The following is a 19,870-nucleotide window of genomic DNA, read 5'->3' as shown; positions in this document are numbered from 1 at the left end:
TTAGTGTTTAGATGTACCGTTACGTACAATATTATGTCCTAGCAGCTGTTCGGATTTTTTTTTTTTTTTTTTTTCAATATGTTGTACGACAGTCATTTCAAAAGTTCTGTAGACTAAAAGATGCTATGCAAGAAATAATTCATTGTACAAAATACCTTTACAGGCCTTCAATACAATATCCATACTTGTTTATGACAGCTTCCAAACATTTGGCAAATTCTGTATTCTGGATAGGGCACCTTCATTGTTGAGGTGTTTGATCACTCGGATCACCTCACTCAAAGCTTCGTCAATCGAATCTAAACGTTTTCCACAGAGTGGTTTTTTTAATTTGGGGGAACAACTCAAAGTCTGGCAGGTTCAAATTAGGACTATATTGGGAAGGGAAGTATTTCCCACCCATACTTGTTAAGTGTCACCCTTACATGTAGAGCCGTTCAGAATGAGGACAACAGCTGCAAGCATGTCAGGATTTCTTTCAATACTTTTCGGGCGCAAAACATTTTGCAGAAACAGCTTGTAGTACACGCCTGATATAGACGTCCGCTGTGTCACTCTATTGTAGTCATCTCTCTATTCGTATCATACGCGAAGATCATCGTGAGTTAAACGTTTGATTGTTGCCGGCGGAATTTTTTCGGGCGTGAAGAGTCTGAACTGTTTTATTGTGACGACTGAAACTTCAGTTCTGGTTCAAATTCTCGTATCCAGGTTTCATCAATTGCAACAGTCGTTTGGAAAAACTTATCCCCTTCTGTTTGATAACGTTCAAGCAATTTTTCTGGGAATCTTTTGCAACATGCTTTCTGCTCTTTACTCAGATCATGCGGAACAGGGGCGTCATTTAGGGGGGGGGCAGGGAGGGGCAATTGCCCCCCTGCGTTTGAGATTTATATATAGATTTTATCTGAATGACGCTCCTGTGCGGAACCCATCTCATGTTCATCTTCAGCTTCTCAGTAATGATTATGTAAAGTGAAGTGACAAACATTTTGGCCTCATATGCAATTTTCTTACATGTTTTCGTCGACCCTTTCTCAAAATGTCATTTGCAATAATCTCATGGGTGTAGTCTGTTGCAGTCAAAGATGTTATAAAATAGAGGATCTGTCCATACATATCTTCAACATATGAAATGAATGAAGAAAAAAAAAAAAAAACGAGCATCATCTGAGCCGGCACGTCTGATTGGCTACTCTCGTTTCCACCATGATTGTTGACTCGAAACATTCTTATCTTAGTGTTGCGAAGTGGGTAGAGTAGGTGTCGCGAAGCTGTGAAGTTTGGCTTCACGATTTTGTTGTATGGGCAGATCCTCTATTTTATAACATCCTTGCTTGCAGTAGATGGTCTTTCACTTCTTGGGGTGCCCGCATTGCTTACACTATCTTCACGGAAACGAGCTGAGCACCGTAATACAGTGCTATGATCCACTACACTATTTCGACAAACCTCCCGCAAAGTATTGTAAATTTCAGTTGGATTCTTTCCACATAGAGTTTTGATTTTGTATTGGAACGCTTATCATCATGTGTAACACAACCTCAGTTAGGTTCACCACTGAATTTCTCAACACAGTTTCGCAAACCACAAAACACAGAAACAATCGTCAAGCCCAAACTCTGACCCACAACAAACCTAAAAGTGACTCAAACGGTCGTGCATAGGCTGTGTGCAAGAATTTTGAAGTGACCCTCGTACTTATACCTGTACCCTCTCACTTCGTAACAGTTTGCGTCAAGACAAAGCGAAAATAAGCATTTCGGTTTTACTTTCACGTGGTGACGTGTTTGTTTTCTACGGACACAATCCCACGTTTGCTTATCCTGAGCTCCAAGAATATGTTACATCATAATTACTACGTAGCAAGGGATGGTGCTTGTTTCTCTCCCTTGTCTTCCTTTATGCGCATACACATTGTCGCTGACATGCCTCCTCCATACGGACAAAAGCCCGTGTGAGTTTCCAACTTGGTTCTCTTCAAATAGATGAAATGATTTGAAGTTTGTACGTATTTTTTCGGGAATAATCATTTTTCAGACATATCATTTTGCAGTGTATCATAAATCTGTATTCAATTATTGTGAAGCATTGTACAAAAAGCAAAAGATTTTGATTGGATTATAATAGGAAAATTGTGTGGTTATGCCTTCTTAAAGTTAAACTGCGAGGGCACGGTTGCTCAGTGGTAGAGCACTTACCTCTGGTGCGTTGGTTCCTGATACGATTTCCGACCCAATAAGTTTGTGGTGCATAACATCGTGTTCATGGGGTTGTCGGGTACTCTCGCTTTCTCTCACATTCTCATCCCATTAATTCTTGTATCATTAGTCACTTGCCTTAATCATTGTATTATTGTCCCCCTTAACCTAAATGGCGTTCGACGTTATACCGAAAGTTACCTGCGCTAAGGAATACAATGTCGCATATAATTTGCAGAAGTTTTATGGAATACTCTTTACACAGTATGTTACACTATTTTGTTTACAAGCATTTCCACCTTTGATAACGCGCCTGGTCCCTATAGACACCTTGAGTTTCCACTAGTTCCGCCCTGCCCTGACTTGGTTAAATACTTCCTTGCTTTTTGTGGCCATCCAGGACAGCTTTGATCATGTTCTTTTTTTTACACTGTACTCGTTTACTCGTCAGCTCAATACGGATCCAAATGTTCATAGACCCATCAGGTTCTCCGTTTCTTAACTGATCAGATACATTTCTTGTTTTAATTGCCACCTAACACAGATTGTTTGGTGTTTGTTCCACTATAGCTTTTATGGCATATTTCTACGTGCTGTACTTTAAAAAAAAATATTAGTACTTAATTTCGTGGTGAATGAAATACAAAATAAGTTGTGTATGTCCCCCTAAAATTGGACAGTACGTATAAACATTGGAAGATCTGAAAAATTTTGCTACCATTTAGCAGAACTTAGCCTATGTATTTTCAATTAAAATTTGAAACTATTAATATCTACGTTTTATTGTCTTTTCTAACTTATTTTCAGGAGAAAGAAACTAAATTAAAGAAATATATGTTTATGATTATCAAGAAACAATTATTCGTAACATACATAACAAAATTCATGAAACAGAAAAGATATTCTGTTTCCTTATTGTAAAAAGTTTGCTTTACTTCGGCATGTCACAGAATATAACTTGTGTCACAGATTACTACTTTATTATTTCTCTAACGCAGAGGGATAAAAGGGAATTTTGGAACAGCGTTACCATCTTGTACAGCACAAAATTCTCAGCTTTTACAAAGTACCGAATATCTCGGTTAGTACTTGACTTATCGATCTCAAATAAACGTGAAAATGCTCCTTATGACATACTGATTTGCTCTATGTATTATAAACCATACTGTACTAGGGACCTTTTCCAAGTTATTGCACTATTTCCAAATTCAACTTTTCTCTCTTCTATTGTGGAAACACTGTTTAACTGATCCTTCTAAACGTGAAGTCATTTTAAAGAGTTCTTCCCAGTATTTCATTTAATGTGCACAAATAGTTTCTACTTCAATCCTTGTGTGTGTTAAAGCCATTTAAATTTGACGCATGTTTAACGTTATTTCTCAAAAAGTATGCAACACTGATCTGCGAGTGTCATCTCTTTCGTCTTTGTTTTCATTGCTGATTCGAATTATGAAATTAAGTTTAGGTCATTCAATTTAAAAAATCATAACTTTATATTGGGTTGGCAACACTGTTCACCTGGTGATATTTTCCAATATATGGATAGATGTCTCCCCTCCTGTAGTTGCTTTGTGCAAAGTTTCGTACCTCTCTCTCTCTTGGTTTCTCTGTTATAAAGGTGGGACATTATAAATGGTGCACCCGGTATAAAGATACTTCTACATGGATGCATAAATTCAAATGTATTTATGAGAGAAGTGAAGGAGATGTAATATATTGTTAAAAACACTTACCTACTGTAAACCTAAATAAATCGTCAAAATGCTCGTCACGCAAACCATTATAACCTCCGAAAACATACAAATGACCTCGATACACAACTGCAAAGAGACAAATGTTAATGTCAGTTATTTTTACTTATGATGAAAACATAATTAGAAAGTTATCTCACACCACTAAAGATGCATTATAAGCGCTTTATTTAAATGTATTATCGAGAACACGGTTGCTCAGTGGTAGAGCGGTCATCTGTGGTGCAAGGGATCCTTAGTTCGATCCCAGGTCCTGTGAATTTGTGGTGGTAAACAGCATGGTGTCTGGTGAACTATTTTGGGGTTCTCTTGTTCTCTCTTACATTAATTTCTTTCAAATCACTTACTTTCAAAATCATCAGTCTCCTTTACTCTATTTAGTTTAATCCTTTTTAATTTGGACTTTTAAAGGTAAATTATAGACATTCAAACAGCGATAGCATCATTCCTATTTAGCCTAGAATTATGATTCGTACCGCATTCTCTTCAGAATAGAACAGCCTTTCAAACGGTACCATTCACATTTCCCTATCATGTCCCTAAGGCGGGACATTTTTGAGAGAAATCGGGATTTTTCTGAAAAAAATAAATTTTGAGCTCCTCTGGACCCTCCCCCTTCATTAAGTAACGAAAATACCTCAAAATCAACTGAAAAATACTCAGGGGTGTACTAAATACGTGTACAAAATTTTAAGCTTGAATAGTGAGGGCGAGAAAAATATTTACCATCGAGCTAAGAACACCCCCAGAATACCCCAAAACACCCAGATGTGATATAAAAATTTCTTGAGACATAACTAGGGTCATGTTTTGTACCTCATTCTCTTCAGAATAGAAGAGCCTTTCAAATGGTACCATTCATATGTCTCCATTATGTATCTAAGGCAGGAAAGTCGGGAAAAAAGGGATATTTTGTTGATTTTTACCTTTTTGCCCCTCTGCATACTCCCTGTGTTAAAGCAGAGATCTGAAACAAATTTGAAAAATACTCAGAGGGTGCAGTGAATATGTGCGCAAAATTTCAATCTTTTAGGCCTAAAAGTAAGCCCGCCAAAAAATAATAAAAATAGGCTTAATAAAAAAATTATTTGTTTAAAGTTGTGACATCATCATCCTCTATGTCTCGACGCAGAAAGGCGTGAAACCATATGAAATGTGTTCTACAATGCTTCCAGGCTTGAAAAAACAAAACAAAAAAAGACGAAATAAAAAGCTTTATTGGTACTTTTTTAATCCAATAATGAAGATAGTACCCTATCGTAGATATATAATAATTAATAAAATTTATAAGGGTTAATCATGGGACGTAGAACTAGAGATTTCTTTTCACTTCATTTCTAAACCTTTATCAGATAGGAAAGAAAGAAAATGAATGATTAACAAAAAGATGAATTTCTAGTTTAACGTCTCACAGGTACGCCCGTTAGATGGATGATTAATAAAAGTGAATGATTTCGAATAAATTGGTGAAATGAAAATATGGGATTAATCTGAGGAAACCGACAAACAATGTTGTACACCACAAATTCACATGATCTGGAATCAAAGATGGACCCCTTTCACTAAAGATGAGAACTCTACCACTGAGCTGCCGTGCCTTCAAACTAACTTTCAACAATGATCATTAAATCAAGGTAAAATCACATACACATGAATTTAATCTTCATTATTATTTATTTATTTAACAATCACCAGATACAGCTCCGAGGCCATTTTACACTGGATATCCAACAACAACAACAACAATGGAAAGGATTGGGAAGGTATCGGCCAGGGCCTGTTTAGTAGGTACCATCCCAGCATTTGCCTGGTAGGACTGAGGGAAACCCTGGAAAACCTCAGTCAGGATGGTCGGTAGCGGGATTCGAACCCACGACCTCCCGAATGCGAAGCCAACGCTCTACCAGTTGAGCTACTTCGCTCGGTAAACGTTTATTACACTTAAACAAATGGGAAACTTAATTATTTATTCAAAATGTAAAAAAAGCAGAATATTTGATCACTATAAGTGCTATGTGCATACATTTTATGCAAACTTGGACTATCACTGGAGCCATGTGCTTGTATGTTATGAACTCTTCATGTGTTATTCAACAGGATAGTGGACGCTGCTGGCCCCGGGGAAGAACATGACCTTGGGCTTGGCGATTAAAATGTTAAATACTTCATCCCTTTCTCGTAGGAGAGATGGCAATACTGCATTCGAAATGACATCATAAATATTTATTAAAATTCAACATCTCTGGAACGTAATCAAAGTCCACTGAGTACTTTTTCACTCTTCGAAATTCCTTAAAATTGCACTTACAAAGTGTGTAAATAAAATTTGGTTGTTTCCTCCATTTACTATATAACATCTTATTCAACTTTCATAGGAATTCAATAATATAGAACCTGTGATACAGTATGAATGGCTGAGTACAGATGTTGGAAGTGATAGTATTCGAATGGTTAAGAAACGGACTGGATCTCGTAGTTGTTAATGGACAAGAAATAGGGATGGCCAAAATTTTCTGGAATCCGTAAATCGGAAATTTCACTTTCCGGAATTCGGAAAAATTCTGGAATTCAGAAAATTTCGGAATTCTAAAAAATTCCAGAATTCGGCAAAATTCCGGAATTCTTTCGAAATCGGAATTTTTAAATTCCGGATTTTTTCCCAATTTTACTTTCCGGATTCCAGAAAGTAAAAATTCCGGAATTCGCCATACGTAACAAGAATGGTAAGCCGGATACCTGGGTTCGATTCTCGGTCCAGTCAGCATTTTTCAATCTTTGAATTTCATTAAATTTCCATGTACGAACTCGAAAGCCCGACTCTTGAATTCAAGAAATGAGCACATGCTCATGTAAACACCAGTCATGTAAGTGAATACCAAGCTAAAACCTGAGCCCAACGGAGTGCGAGACTAATAATGTAAATAGGATAGAGTTCGAACTAAAGAGAACTTCACTGAGGCTTGCTTGGTCGGTTAGATTGGAGTTTAGCATCCCTTTCAGTACCTACGCTAAATGAGGCATAAATCTACAGTTTAAGGTGAAATCCGAACTACCGTGATAAGTTCAAATTGTTCAAGACTCTCACCGGGAATTAAACCTGGAACCCAGTGAACCAAATGCTTACGTGCTAATCAGTAGACCAGCAGGGACGACTCATTGAGGATAGCGGGTCCGACTTCGACTGAGTGTGAGTCAGCATATGTCTCATTCAGATTAATGAGCATGAGCCCCTTTGAGGATAGTGAGCCTGAGTCTGAGAGAGTGTTAATCTGAGTTAGCGTAAGCCTCATGCAGATTAGTGAGCGTGAGCCCCTTTGAGGATAGTGAGCCTGGGACTGAGAGAGTGTTAATCTGAGTTAGCGTGAGCCTCATTTAGATTAGTGAGCGTGAGCCCCTTTGAGGATAGTGAGCCTGGGACTGAGAGAGTGTTAATCTGAGTTAGCGTCAGCTCACTGAGATTAATAAGCATGACCCCTTCTGAGATATTGAGGCTGAGCCTAAGAGAATGCGAATCTGTTAGCGTGAGCTCCATTAGATTAGTGAGCGTGAGTCCCTTTGAGGATAGTGAGCCCGAGCCCGAATCTGAGTTAGCGTGAGCTTACTGAGACTAATGAACGTGAGCCTTTTTGATAAGAGCCTGAGCTTGAGAGAGTGCAAGTCTGAGTTAGCGTGAGTCTGATTAAATTAGTGAACGTGAGAGCCTTTGAGGATAGTAAGCCGGAGCCCGACAGTGTGAATCTGAATTAGTGTGAGCTCACTTAGATTAGTGACTGAGCCTGAGAGTGTGCGAATTTGAGTTAGAGCGAGCCTCCTGATTAGTAAGCGTGGCCCCTTCTGAGATATTGAGCCTAAGCCTGAGAAATTGCGAGTTTGACTGAGCGGAAATCTCATTGTGATTAGTGAGCGTGAGCTTCTTTGAGAATAGTGAGCTTGGGACTGAGACAGTGCCAGTTTGAGTTAGCGTGAGCCTCATTGAGATTAGTGGACATGATACACTTTGACGATAGTGAGCCGGACCACGAGAGTGCGAGTCTGAGTCAGCATGAACTCTTTTGATAGAGCCTCAGTCGGAGAGAATGCTAGTCTGAGCCTTACAGAGGTTTATAACCGCGAGCCCCACTGGGAACAGGGAATCTGAGCCGAAGCAAGGTTTGACTACAAAATGACAATCTCTAAAGAGGATATGGTGTGTGAAAGATTGGATTATTTAGTCAATTTACCATTGGGAAGTAAGGAATTTAATGGCTTTCTAACCTGAAACTCATATACAACACAATCTCGAAGGCAGCGTCCTTTATAAAACATGAAGATACCCTGCAGGAAAGAAACTTTTCTTTCTTAAATATAAACACAAAAAGTAAACGTAAGCCAAACTGAATAAAATCTAACGAATTTCTGACATCACATCTATGATAGACATAAAAGAAGAAAGACTTACAAGCAGAATGACTCCTCCTTCCCACGGGCGGTTCTCCTGTAGTAGCTGGACGATGCCACCGATTCGTGACGGTATCTAAATAGACGATTTCGTTGCAGTATACCTCTTCTTGTGAATGGTAAGGGCCATGGACGTCGCCTCGACCGCCGAAAACGTACATTCTACTACCAATGGGTGTCGCCGAATGGAAATCTCTGTACGATGGAGGATCGCCCTACAAACGATTCTTAATATCAGAAATATCAATACATAAATAATAAACTAAAACTTTTTTATTTATTTATTTATTTATTGTAAAATGCTTGTATAAACAATATTTTCTTATTCAATCTTAACACACTCCTTATAGTTTGCTGATATCTTTAGTGAATGAAAACCTACGAAAGAAATGACTATACTTCTATTTTAAAGCTTTCTACTCACAATCGCCCATCAGATATTGCAATATTTGGATTTGAAATGAAGGTTTTAAACAAAGATATATATATATCGTATCTTATAAAGAGCAGAATCCACGCAAATTTTATTCGACATAGAACTTACATAATTAAGCGCCGCTAATGCTATACAGACAGGAACGGACTCCTGGGAAGGGGCAGAGGTGGGTGGAATGGTGAAAAAAATCTCACTTTTCTCTCTCAACGGGCTTTTGCAGCAGTGGTGTCTAAGCCACGTGTAGGGAAGGGAAACAACCCTTCGCGCCCCCATGGATCCACCATACAGGCTACGCTTTCAGCGGAAAACCTCTATCAACAGTGAAGTGGAAACAAAGAAACTTTAGCTGTAGAATACTTCAACTTCTTTGGACTTAAATCCCTTGAATTGCATGGCACTTAAGGTAGAAAGAAGAAACACCTTCTGAACAGTTGACAATGTAAATAGTGCTAAAATATTTTGGGAAGATTTATAAGGTACCAACTCCGTATGTCTTGTGAATAGGTTGAAGAACAAGCTGTCCTGCCGAAGGTGGGAAGGAGAGATGCCCAAATGAAAAGCTGTATTTCGAAACAACGGTTCGAAACAACAAGATTTTTTTTTTTCCTTTTTTCTTTTTTACCAACAACGTGTTTTTAGTTTGAAACTTCGGTATTGAGTTAAAGAAAAGTGTAACATTAAGAATCAGATAATAAGAACCGAGTCAGTATAAGTAGTTCACTGTGTAACAATACTATCACGCCATGTCATATACAATGACAGGATCTTCACTCTTTGGAAAGAAAGATTACAGACAATGCTGAACTATAAGATATCCACAGCATTTATCTGAGATGCAGATTTAGTTACCAGAATTGACCTGTATGAAACCGTGGGGTCTTTTGAGATTACAAATTCGTAAAAGTCTTGCGAGTCAGATAGTTAGAACCCAGTAGTAAGTCACCGTTCTCTGTGTATATTTTTCTACTATCTCTTGGAGGAAACCACGCATTATGACAGATCAAACAGCTTTATTTTTTGTTTACATTGAAGAAGCTTTACAGTAGTTCGGCGAAACCTTGGTAGTTTTCTACAAATTTTTAGGACGTTTACAGGCGTTTTTCTATATAACACGCGTAGCCTCTTTCAGGTTAACAAATAGTTTACCCCTGAATAACTGATATCGATGGACTACGATTATCTGTCCGCAAATGAAAGGAAACGAAACGGAAATCTTTAAGTTTCACGTCCCACGGTTATGACTGCTACGCTAAAGGAGGTGGTGATGATGAGAAATGAATGAAATGGGAGGAAATGGGAGAATCCCAGAGAACCCACGCACACTGTGTTTGTCCACCACAAAACTCACTTGGTACGAGGAGGGATCTAACCAAGAACCCCATGAACCAGAGGTAAACGCTCTATCACTGAGCCACCGCGACCACCTGTTCGCAAATAAGAGGTGTCCATTACAGAGAGGGTACATAAATTTAGATTACTCACAACTCATGTGGTAATTGTATACAATACAATAAATACATTAATGATAAAAATAAATATAGGCTACTCTCGAAATACTGTACTCAAGTATTCCAATTACCGAAGAAATGAAGAGAAACCTTCTCCCTTTCCTAGAAAGAAACAAGTACCGACGATAATGTATTTATATGGGCAAGCACTGCAAAATGTACCTTGTTTGGTAATTTTCCCCAAAGAAAACGATAGCAAATTTGTCAGAAAATGCAATAAATTCCATATACAGAATTCTTTGGCCGAACAACTGACTCTTTATGACTTTCCTTTTATTCACTCAAGGTTTTCTAAGATTCCTATATGCAAGAACATTATTGTTGATTGAGAAAATACCAATTTGAAGTTTAACTTGCAACTGTTCCGTGCGGTGAACTGATAGTTCACCAGTCACTGAGTTACGACAGATATTATGTGGGGATGGGAATTTACGTGTATTGTATTGTACTGCATATTTATTTTTAAACTGCAGGAAGTATTTGTTGAACCAAACACATATGAATTGAGAAAATTTTCAGTCAGTTATTAAGAGGTTCCAAAATCTTAGGGGTGAAGGGTAGTAGATTATCGTCCATGTCCATAAAAGGGAGAGTGCTGTTCCATAATACTACGTGTATTTTTGTCTCCCCCCCCCCAAAAAAAAAAAGTATTATTAGGGTTACCATACGTCAGCATTTATGCACTCTGAGACTAAAAATATCTGTCCGCATACATTTTCCGAAATTCCTTGACTTGTCAATTGTTTTCCTACTATGATCTATCGTATTGGTAACAGCCCTCAATGACCAATACAGAGTGTTCCAAAATGAATATCGGGGTTTTTAAAGCTTTGTACTATTTATTACAATTATAAATAATACATTGAATGAAAGAGCAACCCGAAAAGTTGTGTATGCCTGCTTCCTCTGTCTACCGTTAGAAAGCGCTAGTAGCAAAGATGGACTCTAATGAGAAGAAAGCTCTTTTGCGTTTTACATTTTGCGAAGACTGACTCTGTAATTACAGTGCAACGTGCTCTCCGTATTAAGTTCAATTGCAATCGACCAAGTGATAATAATATCCGTAGATGGTATCATCAGTTTGAAAACACCGGCTGTCTATGTTCAAGAGTAACTGAAGAACGTGTTGAAAAAGTGAGAGCCTTTCACGCGTAGGCCCAAGAAATCAATTCGTAAGGCTCGTCGTGAATTAGCAATTCCAGTGACGCCAGTGTGGAGAATTTTAAGGAGATTGAGGAATTAAAGAAAAAGGATTGAAGCAGTTATTGCAACAATTACTCCAAACACACTGATCAAGGTTTGAGAAGAACTCGCCTATCGACTCGATGTGTGCTGTGTGACGAATGATGCTCACATTGAACACTTGTAGCAAAAACTGTTTGAGTTGCTCTTTCATTCGATGTATTATTTAGAATTGTGCGTTAATTGTAATAAATATTACAAACCCTTAAAACCTCGATACGCATTTGAAGTACTCAGCATATGGGTTGGATATCTTGGTACAACAATCGCTCTAGTAGTGAAAATGAAATGAAATCTTTGAGTTTTACGTCCCATGGTTATGCCGGTTAAGCTAAAGGAGACGGTGATGATGAGAAATGAATAAAATGGTAGAATGAAGAAAGTGGGAGGTAACGGGAGAACCCCGAAAAAAAACACAAGCACGGTGTTTGTCCACCACAAAGTCCACACGGCGCGAGCTGGGATCGAACCAGGGACCCCAAGCACCGGAGGTGAACGCTCTACCACTGAGCCACCGCGCCCCTCGCTCTAGTAGTGAGTTGCGTCGCTTCTTTATTCCTGCCTTCTGTATCTATACCTCCGACTCTTAGCTATGCTAGTGTTTTGTGAACATCATTCTCACTGACACGGATAGCATCTTAAATAGATGGAAAGATTTCTTTGACGATTTGCTTAACACGCAACCAAAAACTAGTGTTCGTGGAGAAAAGGAGATACACACCGCAGAACCGTATATTCCAGAACCCAACCGAATAGAAGTAGAAACCGCTATAAAGAAATTAAAGAAACACAAATCTCCGGGTGTAGATGAAATTCCGGCTGAGTTAATTTTAGCTGGAGGCGAAAAATTGTGGAACAAGATACACAAACTCATTCTCCTTATCTGGAACAAGGAAGAATTGCCACAAGAGTGGAAAGAATCAATCATTGTTCCAATCCACAAGAAAGGCGACAAAACTGACTGTAATAATTATCGAGGCATTTCTCTTCTGTCAACATCCTATAAAATCCTTTCAAATATTCTGTTAGCAAGACTGACCCCATATGCAGATGAAATTATTGGAGATTATCAGTGCGGATTTAGACGAAATCGATCAACTATCGACCAAATATTTACCATTCGCCAAATACTCGAAAAAAAGTGGGAATACAATACCCCGGTATATCAACTATTTATTGATTTTAGAAAGGCGTACGACTCGGTTAGGAGAGAAACATTATACAACGTTCTTGCAGAACTTGGAATACCGAGAAAGCTAATTAGATTAATTAAGATATGTTTAAATGAATCCCAAAGTAAAGTCCGGGTAGGAAATTTTTTGTCCACGAGCTTTCACGTCGAAAATGGCCTGAAACAAGGAGATGCGTTGTCGCCATTATTATTTAACTTCGTTTTGGAATACGCTATAAGGAAAATCAAAGATAGCAACCAGGGCTTACAGTTGAACGGTATTCACCAGGTTATGGCATATGCTGATGATGTAAATTTAATAGGAGATGATAGGAGAACAATAGAAAGAAATGCAGAGATCTTATTAAACGCTTGCAGGGACATGGGTTTAGAAGTAAATGCAGAGAAAACTAAATACATGGAAGTGCGTCGGGACCGGAATACAGCAAATTATGGATGCGTTAAAATACTAAATAATACTTTTGATAAAGTGGATACTTTCAAATATCTAGGATCAATATTAACAGAGGAAAATCATATTCACGGAGAAATTAAATGTCGACTAAAAGCAGGGAATTCGTGTTACTATTCGGTTCAAAATCTCTTGTCGTCGCGAATTCTGTCGAGGAATTTGAAACTTAAAATATACAAAACGATAATCATGCCTGTTGTTCTGTATGGCTGCGAAACATGGTCACTTACTCTGAGGGAAGAACATAGACTGAAAGTATTTGAGAACAAGATCCTGAGACGAATATTCGGACCCAAGAGGAACGGGAATGGGGAATGGCGGAAACTTCATAACGAGGAACTACATAATTTATATGGTTTACCCAACATTGTTAGGATCGTCAAGTCTAGGAGGCTTAGATGGGCGGGTCATGTAGCTAGAATGGAAGAAAGTAGAGACGCTTTCAAAGTTTTGATTGGAAGACCAATCGGAAAACGACCATTAGGAAGACCTAGGCGCAGATGGGAGGACAATATTAAGATGGATCTCGCAGAGATTGGAATACAGAGTAGAAACTGGATGCAGTTAGCTAAGGATAGAAGTCAGTGGAGAGCTTTTGTGAACGCGGCATTGAACCTCCGGGTTCCATAGGCCATAGAGTTAGTTAGTTAGTTATATAATATTTAAATGGTTAAATTTGGGCACAGTACGATTCTATTCCTCATTATGGTTCTGATTATTGCGGAAGTTAATGTTTATCTAACGAATGAACCAGGTGAAAATATGCTCACCCTTTGGGATTTCAGAATATGGTAACCTTACGTATAATGGAGGTATCTATTAGGGGATGTTTTACTGTATATTAAAGGAAGGAAAAAAGAATCTTCTTAAGTTGGGTACTACTCCTCAAAAGGTGACAGAGGTCATTACATATAACAGACACTTTTCTTTAGAGAAGACAAGTGAATGATATATTCTTTAAAATTATCGAAATAATTTTAAATGACTGTCTTAATAAATACCTGCGTGACAACGTAACGCCAGGTCATCGTTCTCAGATCTAACATGTGAACATCTTGAGAAAACCTGTCGATCTCTTCTTCAAATCCACCGAATATATACATACAATGGTTGATAATGCAGGCCGAATGTCCATCGCGGGCTCCTGGAATGATTCCATACACTTGCGGACGGCTCCATTTGAGAGTAACTACAATAAAAACAAACATTAAAAACAATTAGTTTTTTTTTAATTACTATTTATTTACGGAAATTCTAGCTACTGCAATAAGACATCGTTTATACAGAGGGGACTGTCTACAACTAAAATAGTCGACTTCCAATGCCCCCCTCGAACGACGCATTTAGTCGCTATTATGTCTATGTGCTGATACATTATAGACTACACTGGGGCTTGCACTTGATAATACTAGCAGCTGATCACGATCCATGGAATAATGAAGTCACAGTTTTCAGGAAGATATTCATTTGTGGACTTCCCCCTGCCCATTATAGAAGGTCAGCAAAGCTGGTGTGGGCCTCACCATTCGTCTATGTACCCAACAAGTCCCTGTAGTATGTACCCGTTCGGAAATTGTGAGAACACGGTCCCAGTCCACCCGAATCCCCAAAACAGTTCGCACCACTAGGAAAGCAGTGACACAAAACATTTCCAGCATCTTTCGGAAGAACCTCGCATTGGAAGCGTCGGACACGCCTCACATCCAAGTGGCGAAGTTAACAAACACTAGAAAACTGTACGAAACATATGCGAAAGTGGAAAGCGTGGATGAGAAGTGGCTTTATTTTGATAAAATCAACAGAGTTCGATCTATATATATATTACCATCAGACAGACCACAAAAGCCATTCTAACTTTGTGCTGCAGCGCAAGGAAAAATTTTCCAAGGGATTTCTAGTGGTAGAGGTGCAGTCGTAGAAGTGCCTTTCAACTTTAACGTCAATGGAGCTTACTTCCAGGAGAAGGTCATGGGTCACACATCCCCTCCCCAATCTGTACGGTGACGAGACTTCAAATATATGGATCTACATGGACACGACCTCCAGTCATACCACTCGATCAACCCACCCGTTCTACACAAGGAAGGCAGAAGAGATGAGAATTTGAGTGATCTCATTGACACCCATCCCTGTCAAACTCTCACCACGGGGACTGTTGTAGGTTTGTACTCCTCTAATAAGCATTTGCTCGACCAAGTCCTCGTATCTTAGAGGGTCTTCGAAAAGTTGCCAAAGCAATATGGCGAGGTATTCCCCTTCGCATTCTACGTCGGAGTTTACTGAAGGCGTTTAACTGACTGTATAAGTTACGTTTACATATGCCCTGAGGGAAAAGCAGAGCACTGCATTCAATGGACCCTCTAATATATTTTTTATCTCACTTTTTTTTTTCTCCAGCTCTTCATCATTTATAAGCACTGGACGTTTTTAGCTAACTGGGCAAAAACTAAGAGGCATATTTCATGAAAATACCTGCGAATTTCTGCGACCAAGAGCTATAGCGTCACAAATGAAGTACAAAGAAAAATCTAACTTTTCAGAGATATTTTCTCATTCCAAATAAAAATTCAACGAAAGACATGGTTATGCTATGTGTTATTTATGATTAACATAGAACGGGACGTATGCGAGAGGTATTATAGCAATAATTAATCTGTTTTTAGAAATTTAGTTATTATTTTTACATTAATATTTATGAACATTCTGTTTATGGCGAATAGAATTTTGGGGAATGATTTTATGTACATAATTTTGTTTATTTGTGTTTGCTGAAATGTTATAAGTATTGACTTATAACTAGGTATTGACAAATTTGAAATGAGTATATACTTTAGATTTATAGACGTTAGTTTTCTAGAAGTTTAAAAGATTATACTTTTTTTATGTTGAGATTGATTTTGAAGTTTTGGTATGATTATTTTTCCTGAGATTTGTGTTGCAATTACTTCCAACTTAGGAAAGCGAAGTAGTTTTGATTTTTGACCATTGTTAAGGTTATGCACTTTTTGTATCCGTGGTTAAATAGTAAGTACGTGTACCTATTAATATATATATATATTTTTTCATATTTGTCAATGCATGAACTTACACAATGATTTGTGTAAGGTAGATGACTTTAGTTAATACAGTACTTGGAAACAGATATAAAATCAGAATTACATAGTAGTATAAAGATAAAGGATTTCTCAATTAATTGCAATTGACTTTTGAAATATTTCAAGTTCTTTTTTTTTTTTTCTTTTCTTTGTAAGTTATTTGAAGAGTAATGAACTAAAAATACAACCACGGATAAAAGTTTAATAACTGAGTTAAACAGAGTCCGTAACAATATGGTTCTGGATTAAAAAACATCGCTTATACTTTATATTTTGGTCAGTGACTACTAAACAACAGCTTAACATAGCGAGATTGATATCGAAGAGGCTCATAATTACAATAGTTAAAACTGAAAGTGGCACCGCAAGGGACTGACTGCCAACTTAATCCCGCTTTCAGAGGTATCTTACTTATGGAGTTTCTTACTTAGCAGGCTGAAATAGCCTATCTCACTTATTGCGGGAATGCTGAAGGACAAGATTCCCTGTAATAGAGGTTTCTCACTTCCCCAGATTTGACTGTATTATTAGAACAACGAATGTTTCAAGAAAACCTATTGGTAATTCGATTCCTTATTGATTTATCAACATAAAGATGCGCAAATTTTTCCTGGAAAGATTTCAAGACAATTACTCATATGTCCGAGTCATTTTAACTGGTCTTCCAATAACATAGGCCATTGTCCTCTTAGTATGTAATCTTGTATCTGACACCGTGATTTGTCGATTCTCTGGAAATATTTTGAAACCGGTATGATTTGGATAATGCTGACGGGGAGGCAACATAAACAAAGCCTGGACTACAAAGTCTCCTTTGGTAAAAAAGAAGAAAGGAATATTATGTATATTAGCTCCAGTTTTAGTATAGTTATTAAGGCCTGTAGACTCGTCCATTATAATAAACTCATTATTTTCTGTCCGGGTACGAACCTTTTTACTGCCCCCGCCGACATAGTTTTGAATCTTCATCAGGACTAGAAAGAAGCGTAACGCACTTATTTTTCTGCATTGTGGTGCTACGTCAGCAGTGTAAAAATTAAATTCGCAAATATTTGACGAAATTCGAGATTATCTCTTCTCCAAGTAAATATTTTTGGGTAATTTTTGCATACGGCTTAATAATAGATAGAAAGCGTTTCGTTTTAAAGAAGTTCAGTGATATTTTCTTTAATATGGAGTACATACATAATATACAGGGTGTCTATTAAAATTCCAAAATGAAATTTCGTAACTCTTTCGTGACCTTTTCTTTACCAAATCATAAAATTTCTAACATTTTCAAGAGCAAACTTGGGTGCGAATTAGGCCGAATTTTTATCCATGCGATACAAACGTATTTTGCTTGCAATTTGGTAGCGTCTAAAGCCGACCATAGACCTTTTTGGTGGTGAATTTTCACGTTTTATAGAACAATTGTTTTTTTTTTAATCTGTACTTACATTTGCACAGTTAAAAACAAAATCGTGACCCAAAAGCTAAATTTCATGACTTTCATGACCGTTTTCTGATTTCGTGCCTTTTTCGTGACATTCGTGACGTTCGGGACCGACAGACACCCTGATATAAAATTCTTTGTAACAAAATAAACCAGGAAAATATATTAATATTTAAGAATTGCACACGCTGGGGTAAACGGAAAGGAATATTTAAGATCACACACTGGGATTCGAGTTCTTGTTTTGCTTTTCCCTGCTGGATCTTTATACTACATGGAGCCAGGAACGCGGAAACATTCTTACCTGTATCGAAACAAAACAGGACATTACACGCTGCTTCATCATTCCTTCCTCCCCAGATGTAAATCTTGTCTCCGTAAGCAACAGCGGTATGCCCATACCTTTGATACGGAACGCAGAAGTAGTCTGGGTCGGACATTTTGGAGATTGGAAGGGCCAACCACCGATAACTCACTGAAAAACAAAAATACGACAAATCAGCATGAAATAACAGAAATTATCACAGTAACGTTTAATTTAATAACTGATCTTGAGTAAAGACAATTTACTTACTTACTTACATTTTCTCTCTCTCCTTCTTTTTGCCTTCAACTCTCTCTTCTTCCCTGACACAAACTGTGAATTAAAGAAGATGAAACCGTAAGTTTAGCGATACGCAGGCCGCAGAGAATGAAAGGTAAAATAGAAATGAATGATGATGGAACAAATAGTGCAATGAGAAAGTGAGAGATCGAGACCAAACCAGGAACCTTCTGCATTAGAGATACGCGCTATGCTCTACGCATGAATTATTAATAAATAAATTACAACAGCAAAGAATGACAGCTCTATGGATGGAATAAGAAATATCTCAATGCAATACTATTTGAGCGTAGTTTTAAACTCACTCATTGCTGTAAGGAAACAACCATACAAGATGGAAAAACAAATATGATTTTTTTAACCTGTGCTGTCTACTCGGCGCATCGTTCTGTTATGACCGTGAATCTCCCCACTGTGCACGTCTCCTTACTCACACAAGTGAACAATAGGAGACTCACAAAGGAAGTGAATCGCTATGTATAGATGTTGGAGTGAGTTTGTAGCAAATGTGTACAAGTAACACATCAAGTGGAAATATTTTTTTTTAATAAATCCATATCCATCCGACTACGCCTCATTGCGTCTCTTGAGGCCTTTGAAATTGCCAGCATGCAATCGGTTTTGCCATTCAGATTCAAGCAAAGCGCCTGCAATGTCTGTCAACACGCCATACGTAACTTCTCTACTGGTTGCCTAACACCGTAGTTTCGGCCTGCAACAATGTTAATCTTATGGGCTCAATACTGCCCCTAAAATGTTAAATAGAACAATAATGACACGGTTTTTGAACATTTGAATGAGAACTCGACAATCTACACAAAATTTGGAATCGACCAGTGAAAACGGCACGTTTCTAGCACTTGTGGTTTTCGAGATCGCATTGTCGAAGGGGTTGGAGGCAAACATGTAAACCTAGCATTTTAATATATAGATTAGCTGAACCTGCGCTCTCTACACAGCGCATTATTCTCATATGAGCATAAATCTCCTTCTCATTCCTCACAACATATGTACATGTCCCTTTACAGACACAAGTGAAAGAGGTCTTGATAAAAAATCGGAAAGGGGAGATTATTTTCGATTATTTTTTCTCAATATCTCGCACCGTTTGCAAGATTTGAGCCTACTTCCGGTTGGAGTTTTTAATTCATGTATGATCAGTGTTTTCTTTCTTTCTTCTTGCATGCAGTATGTAATAAGCAAATACATTACATATACAATTAATTATAATGTCAGTTATATATGGTGTTCATTGGGCAAAACACTCAAAAAATAAAGATTTATCTTAGACTCGAGAAATGGTTATCCTTCCTTTTTCATTATTATTTGGCAATGAAACAAACGCCTGACACATATACAACAAAAAAATGTGGTGTTGGAATGTATAACGCATAGGATATGATGCTTTAGTTTTTTATTATTATTATTTCAACGCTTCCAGTGTACCCTAAAAAAATGTAATAAAGAAATAATGGTCATGTTTTTTTAAATATTCAATTAGAACTGGACAATCTACGC

General features: G+C 37.8%; 1 protein-coding gene across 1 annotated transcript in view; it reads right to left on the bottom strand.

Annotated features, from left to right (window-relative positions):
- LOC145685735 (kelch domain-containing protein 3) overlaps positions 1–19,870 on the bottom strand; it is a 52,845-nt gene that overhangs the window by 20,388 nt on the left and 12,587 nt on the right. Inside the window, exons 3-6 of the mRNA XM_081758229.1 lie at positions 18,053–18,223; positions 14,220–14,407; positions 8,391–8,604; positions 3,935–4,021 (exon numbers count right to left, since the gene is read on the bottom strand). Coding sequence (XP_081614355.1) covers positions 3,935–4,021; positions 8,391–8,604; positions 14,220–14,407; positions 18,053–18,223 — 660 coding nt within the window. The remainder of the gene's footprint in view (positions 1–3,934; positions 4,022–8,390; positions 8,605–14,219; positions 14,408–18,052; positions 18,224–19,870) is intronic.

This window comes from Thermobia domestica, chromosome 5 (genome assembly GCF_964235325.1).
Source record: "Thermobia domestica chromosome 5, izTheDome1.hap1.1, whole genome shotgun sequence".
Taxonomy (NCBI): Eukaryota; Metazoa; Arthropoda; class Insecta; order Zygentoma; family Lepismatidae; genus Thermobia; species Thermobia domestica.
The sequence above is the reverse complement of the archived record's forward strand: the minus strand, read 5'-3'. Positions and strand labels throughout refer to the sequence as shown.